This window comes from Oncorhynchus tshawytscha, linkage group LG10 (assembly GCF_018296145.1).
Source record: "Oncorhynchus tshawytscha isolate Ot180627B linkage group LG10, Otsh_v2.0, whole genome shotgun sequence".
Lineage (NCBI taxonomy): Eukaryota > Metazoa > Chordata > Actinopteri > Salmoniformes > Salmonidae > Oncorhynchus > Oncorhynchus tshawytscha.
This window is the reverse complement of record NC_056438.1, coordinates 79,813,582-79,821,081: the sequence shown is the minus strand read 5'-3', so window position 1 is coordinate 79,821,081 and position 7,500 is coordinate 79,813,582. Positions and strand designations below refer to the sequence as shown.

The 7,500-nt window shown below is 42.0% G+C and overlaps 1 protein-coding gene across 1 annotated transcript in view; it reads left to right on the top strand.

Moving 5' to 3' along the window:
• LOC112259680 (retinal-specific phospholipid-transporting ATPase ABCA4-like) overlaps positions 1-7,500 on the top strand; it is a 97,288-nt gene that overhangs the window by 21,604 nt on the left and 68,184 nt on the right. Inside the window, exons 9-10 of the mRNA XM_042329161.1 lie at positions 5,013-5,250; positions 5,401-5,540. Coding sequence (XP_042185095.1) covers positions 5,013-5,250; positions 5,401-5,540 — 378 coding nt within the window. The remainder of the gene's footprint in view (positions 1-5,012; positions 5,251-5,400; positions 5,541-7,500) is intronic.

The following is a 7,500-nucleotide window of genomic DNA, read 5'->3' as shown; positions in this document are numbered from 1 at the left end:
TGGCAGTATCCTACTATCCAAGGTGTGTTTATAGTAAAGACAGGCATTGGGGTTTTGTACAGGGTGGCAGCATCCTACTATCCAAGGTGTGTTTATAGTAAAGACACTCATGGTGTTTTGTACAGGGTGGCAGTATCCTACTATCCAAGGTGTGTTTATAGTAAAGACAGGCATTGGGGTTTTGTACGGGGGGCAGTATCCTACTATCCAAGGTGTGTTTATAGTAAAGACACTCATGGTGTTTTGTACAGGGTGGCAGTATCCTACTATCCAAGGTGTGTTTATAGTAAAGACACTCATGGTGTTTTGTACGGGGGGGCAGTATCCTACTATCCAAGGTGTGTTTATAGTAAAGACACTCATGGTGTTTTGTACGGGGGGGCAGTATCCTACATAAAGTGTTTATGATGAATGCATTGGTCAGATGTATGTTTAACAATTCCTGGGTGTTGTTCATTGTGTGCGTGTATGTGTGACGTTCACATACAGTTGAAGTCGGAAGTTTACATACACCTTAGCCAAATACATTAGGTAAAGCCCCGCCTTATCTCAGCTCACAGGTCACCATAGCACCACCCACCCGTAGCACGCACTCCAGCAGGTATATTTCACTGGTCACCCCAAAAGCCAATTCCTCCTTTGGCCGCCTTTCCTTCCAGTTCTCTGCTGCCAATGACTGGAACGAATTGCAAAAATCACTGAAGCTGGAGACTCACATCTCCCTCTCTAACTTTAAGCACCAGCTGTCAGAGCAGCTCACAGATCACTGTACCTGTACATAGCCCATCTGTAAATAACCCATCCAACTACCTCATCCCCATATTGTTATTTATTTATGTATTTTTTCTCTTTTGCACCCCAGTATCTCTACTTGCACATTCATCTTCTGCACATCTATCACTCCAGTGTTTAATTGCTAAATTTGAATTACTTCGCCACTACGGCCTATTTATTGCCTTTACCTCCCTAATCTTCCTCATTTTGCACATATATTTTTCGAATGTGTTATTGACTGTATGTTTGTTTATTCCATGAGTAACTCTGTGTTGTTTTTTGTGTCGCACTGCTTTAGTTTATCTTGGCCAGGTCACAGTTGTAATTGAGAACTTGTTCTCAACTGGCCTACCTGGTTAAATAAAGGTGAAATAAAAATAAACGTTTTTCACAATTCCTGACATTAAATCCGAGTAAAGATTCCCTATCTTTGATCAGTTAGGGGGGCACGTCTGTGAGAGACGGAATTCTTACTGGTTGGTAGGTGATCAAATACTTATGTCATGCAATAAAATGAAAATTAATTACTTAAAAATCATACAATGTGATTTTCTGGATTTTTGTTTAAGATTTCCGTCTCTCACAGTTGAAGTGTACCTATGCTAAAAAATTACAGACCTCTACATGCTTTGTAAGTAGGAAAACCTGCAAAATCGGCAGTGTATCAAATACTTGTTCTCCCCACTGTATATTTTTGTTTCATCAGACCAGAGGACATTTCTCCATAAAGTATTATCTTTGTCCCCATGTGCAGTTGCAAACCGTAGTCTGGCTTTTTTATGGTGGTTTTGGAGCAGTGGCTTCTTCCTTGCTGAGTGGCCTTTCAGGTTATGTCAATATGGGGCTCGTTTTACTGTGGATATAGATACTTTTGTACCTGTTTCCTCCAGCATCTTCACAAGGTGCTTTGCTGTTGTTCTGGGATTGATTTGCACTTTTCACACCAAAGTACGTTCATTTCTAGGAGACAGAACGTGTCTCCTTCCTGAGCGGTATGACGGCTTCGTGGTCCCATGGTGTTTATACAGTGCCTTGCGAAAGTATTCGGCCCCCTTGAACTTTGCTACCTTTTGCCACATTTCAGGCTTCAAACATAAAGATATAAAACTGTATTTTTTTGTGAAGAATCAACAACAAGTGGGACACAATCATGAAGTGGAACAACATTTATTGGATATTTCAAACTTTTTTAACAAATCAAAAACTGAAAAATTGGGCGTGCAAAATTATTCAGCCCCTTTACTTTCAGTGCAGCAAACTCTCTCCAGAAGTTCAGTGAGGATCTCTGAATGATCCAATGTTGACCTAAATGACTAATGATGATAAATACAATCCACCTGTGTGTAATCAAGTCTCCGTATAAATGCACCTGCACTGTGATACTCTCAGAGGTCCGTTAAAAGCGCAGAGAGCATCATGAAGAACAAGGAACACACCAGGCAGGTCCGAGATACTGCTGTGAAGAAGTTTAAAGCCGGATTTGGATACAAAAAGATTTCCCAAGCTTTAAACATCCCAAGGAGCACTGTGCAAGCGATAATATTGAAATGGAAGGAGTATCAGACCACTGCAAATCTACCAAGACCTGGCCGTCCCTCTAAACTTTCAGCTCATACAAGGAGAAGACTGATCAGAGATGCAGCCAAGAGGCCCATGATCACTCTGGATGAACTGCAGAGATCTACAGCTGAGGTGGGAGACTCTGTCCATAGGACAACAATCAGTCGTATATTGCACAAATCTGGCCTTTATGGAAGAGTGGCAAGAAGAAAGCCATTTCTTAAAGATATCCATAAAAAGTGTTGTTTAAAGTTTGCCACAAGCCACCTGGGAGACACACCAAACATGTGGAAGAAAGTGCTCTGGTCAGATGAAACCAAAATTGAACTTTTTGGCAACAATGCAAAACGTTATGTTTGGTGTAAAAGCAACACAGCTCATCACACTGAACACACCATCCCCACTGTCAAACATGGTGGTGGCAGCATCATGGTTTGGGCCTGCTTTTCTTCAGCAGGGACAGGGAAGATGGTTAAAATTGATGGGAAGATGGATGGAGCCAAATACAGGACCATTCTGGAAGAAAACCTGATGGAGTCTGCAAAAGACCTGAGACTGGGACGGAGATTTGTCTTCCAACAAGACAATGATCCAAAACATAAAACAAAATCTACAATGGAATGGTTCAAAAATAAACATATCCTAAACATATCCAGGTGTTAGAATGGCCAAGTCAAAGTCCAGACCTGAATCCAATCGAGAATCTGAAAGAACTGAAAACTGCTGTTCACAAATGCTCTCCATCCAACCTCACTGAGCTCGAGCTGTTTTGCAACGAGGAATGGGAAAAAATGTCAGTCTCTCAATGTGAAAAACTGATAGAGACATACCCCAAGCAACTTACAGCTGTAATCGCAGCAAAAGGTGGCGCTACAAAGTATTAACTTTGAGGGGGCTGAATAATTTTGCACGCCCAATTTTTCAGTTTTTGATTTGTTAAAAAAGTTTGAAATATCCAATAAATGTCGTTCCACTTCATGATTGTGTCCCACTTGTTGTTGATTCTTCACAAAAAAATACAGTTTTATATCTTTATGTTTTAAGCCTGAAATGTGGCAAAAGGTCGCAAAGTTCAAGGGGGCCGAATACTTTCGCAAGGCACTGTACTTGTGTACTATTGTTTGTACAGATGAACGTTGTACCTTCAGGCATTTGGAAATTTCTCCCAAGGATGAACCAGACTTGTGGTCTACAATTTTTTTTCTGAGGTCTTGGCTGATTTCTTTTGATTTTCCTATGATGTCAAGCAAAAAGGCACTGAGTTTGAGGGTAGGCCTTGAAATACATCCACAGGTACACCTCCAATTGACCGAAATGATGTCAATTAGCAGAAGTTTCTAAAGCCATGACTTCTGACCCACTGGAATTGTGATACAGTGAATTATAAGTGAAATAACCTGTCTGTAAACAATTGTTGGAAAAAGGACTTGTGTCATGCATAACGTAGATGTCCTAACCGACTTGCCAAAACCATAGTTTGTTAACAAAAAATGTGTGGAGTGGTTGAAAAACTAGTTTTAATGACTCCAACCTAAGTGTATGTAAACTTCCGACTTCAACTGTATGCGTATAAGTGTGTGCGTTTGTGTGTGCGGTTAGTCTCGCACGCGTGTGTGTGAGATGAGGGGAATGTGCTTTATGAATGAGTCATCAGAACTAAGCCAGAGATGCTCTGAGAACCCCTCCCCCTCGCCTCCTTATTCAGGAAGGGAGACATAGTGCAATACACACTGGTGCACTCCTGAACAACGTCAGGTATATGGCCCACCCAACACCTATCCTCGTTATCAATAGTAATAGAAATGGCCCACCCAACACATATCCTCGTTATCAATAGTAAGAGACATGGCCCACCCAACACCTATCCTTGTTATCAATAGTAAGAGAAATGGCCCACCCAACACCTATCCTCGTTATCAATAGTAAGAGAAATGGCCCACCAAACACCTATCCTCGTTATCAATAGTAAGAAAAATGGCCCACCCAACACATATCCTCGTTATCAATAGTAAGAGAAATGGCCCACCCAACACCTATCCTCGTTATCAATAGTAAGAGAAATGGCCCACCCAACACCTATCCTCGTTATCAATAGTAAGAGAAATGGCCCACCCAACACCTATCCTCGTTATCAATAGTAAGAGAAATGGCCCACCAAACACCTATCCTTGTTATCAATAGTAAGAGAAATGGCCCACCCAACACATATCCTCGTTATCAATAGTAAGAGAAATGGCCCACCCAACACCTATCCTCGTTATCAATAGTAAGAGAAATGGCCCACCCAACACCTATCCTCGTTATCAATAGTAAGAGAAATGGCCCACCCAACACCTATCCTCGTTATCAATAGTAAGAGAAATGGCCCACCCAACACCTATCCTTGTTATCAATAGTAAGAGAAATGGCCCACCCAACACCTATCCTCGTTCTCAATAGTAAGAGAAATGGCCCACCCAACACCTATCCTCGTTATCAATAGTAAGAGAAATGGCCCATCCAACACCTATCCTCGTTATCAATAGTAAGAGAAATGGCCCACCCAACACCTATCCTCGTTATCAATAGTAAGAGAAATGGCCCACCCAACACATATCCTCGTTATCAATAGTAAGAGAAACCTTCTAACCTTTTTCTTCCTCTCTTCCGTTTTCCTCCCTCTTTCTCTCTACCTCCAGCTCTTTGAGAGAAACAGCACCAAGGACCTTCTGAAGATAGTCTATCCGTTGTTCCGGGCTGGTGGTCCCAGCTCCTTTAGCCAGCTGATGAGCATTGTGTCTGCCCTGTTCTGTGGGTACCCAGACGGAGAGGGATCCAGGGTCCTCTCCTTCAACTGGTACGAAGACAACAACTACAAGGTGTTCCTGGGGGTGAATGGATCCAAGAACCACGACTATGTCTACGACATGACAACCAGTAAGTAGAGTCGTGACTAGGGCTCAGATCCGGGTCAAATACTTTAAAATATTTGAGATGTGCTCAGAGTTTACACTTTAGGAACTATTCCATTGCTTCCCTTGTCACAGGCTTACTAGACATGCCTCTCCCCCCCTCTTCTTCTCTCAGCTCCGTTCTGTAACGACCTGATGCAGACTCTGGAGTCTAACCCGGTCACTAAGATCGTCTGGAGTTCAGTCAAGCCTCTCTTCATGGGGAAGATCCTCTACGCTCCAGACTCCCCAGCCATCAGACTGATACTAAAGAGTGTAAGACAACACACACCCTCCTCTCCTCCTCTGTGACTCTTGTTAACCCGAACATATGTGCACAAACACGCAAACACCCTGCTGAGGAATTGTGTTTGTTACAGGGGGTTCCAACGCTCAATTGTGTTTGTTACAGGGGGTTCCAACCCTCAATTGTGTTTGTTACAGGGGGTTCCAACCCTCAATTGTGTTTGTTACAGGGGGTTCCAACCCTCAATTGTGTTTGTTACAGGGGGTTCCAACCCTCAATTGTGTTTGTTACAGGGGTTCCAACCCTCAATTGTGTTTGTTACAGGGGTTCCAACCCTCAATTGTGTTTGTTACAGGGGTTCCAACGCTCAATTGTGTTTGTTACAGGGGTTCCAACACTCAATTGTGTTTGTTACAGGGGTTCCAATACTCAATTGTGTTTGTTACAGGGGTTCCAACACTCAATTGTGTTTGTTACAGGGGTTCCAACGCTCAATTGTGTTTGTTACAGGGGTTCCAATACTCAATTGTGTTTGTTACAGGGGGTTCCAACCCTCAATTGTGTTTGTTACAGGGGGTTCCAACGCTCAATTGTGTTTGTTACAGGGGGTTCCAATACTCAATTATGTTTGTTACAGGGGGTTCTGTCGTGTCTTTACTATCATTAATTGAAGACTGATAATTTTTAACAAAGATTCTCAGTAATTAGTTATTACGCGATTAGACTGATTAATCATGTAACCGTAATACTAGGAAGTCGGGGCACCAAGGAAAAATATTCAGATTACAAAGTTATCCTTTCCTAAAATAACTTTTCAGATATTTTATCTGATCAATTAGTCTTCGAATTAATGAATTATTTACTTTACCTCACGTTAGTCTCATTCCAGACGTCGTAAATGCACGAACCTAGTCTTCACTATGAGTCATCTATACATCAATTGTCTTAAAGCATTTATTTATTACTAACTAAGTAATTCACAGAAATGCATAAACAAACAAACAAGGTAAATATGGTTACATGAAATGATAGACGAATGTGCCCCTAGTGGGCTAAACCGGCATGGCGGCTTGTTAGACAAAAGGGGAAGTGGGGGTCGACAGAGTGATAATTATAACAATTGAAATGCTAATCCCTTGCACATGAACACTCACTCATTCGGGAACAATTGCAATTAATATATATATTTACGCTCAGTGTGTCGTCTTGATCGCTGGTGAAAAGTTTATTTATTTTGTAGAATTGTCCATCTCTCTCCCTCTCTCTCTGTCGTGGTTATAGTGGCGAGTTCAGAGTGACATTCATTCGTTTCGTTATAGAATGGATGTTTTGGCGGTTGTCGTTCTTCACGTTCAATGACACCGAATTCCTAGCTGCAGACTAGTAATTAATATCAAAGACTTGTTCTTATTCTGTATCGATAGTCTAAGAGTTTAACCACGTGGTATGGCGAAAAGATTCAGCAATGGTCTACAACCTTTTAGCCATCTCGTAATTGAGGTAAGCTCGATCTGCTGATCGAAAACCCGAGTGGGGGTTTTATTCGGAAGGGCTGAAAAAGGGCTGTCCCAGGAGGTCTGACCCTAACTGGGCTCAGGGGCGGTCCTCTGATTTAGTTCAAATCAAAAGGGAATTGTATTTTTCTCCATTAAACAGTCCAAAATCCACTCACTCATTCATCTTATACAACAATTAGATGTAGACCTCATATCTGAGGCTATTATATAAACAGCGTTATGGTAATATGGCCACACCGTCTCCCATGAGCTTCCCCAAGTTGTGACAGGGGGACAGAACGGACCAGTTCGTAGCTGGATTCTTCACCGATCTTGTATACTTTCTCCGGAACATGACATTTTTTCGTACCTTAAGTTCTGTGAGGTGGAAGGATGTCCTTCGTTCTCCATGAAAATCTACTCTCTCTATACTGTGTGTCCATGAGGAGAACCTCAGGAATTTACGACATCTCTCTGACCACAGCAACCTAGT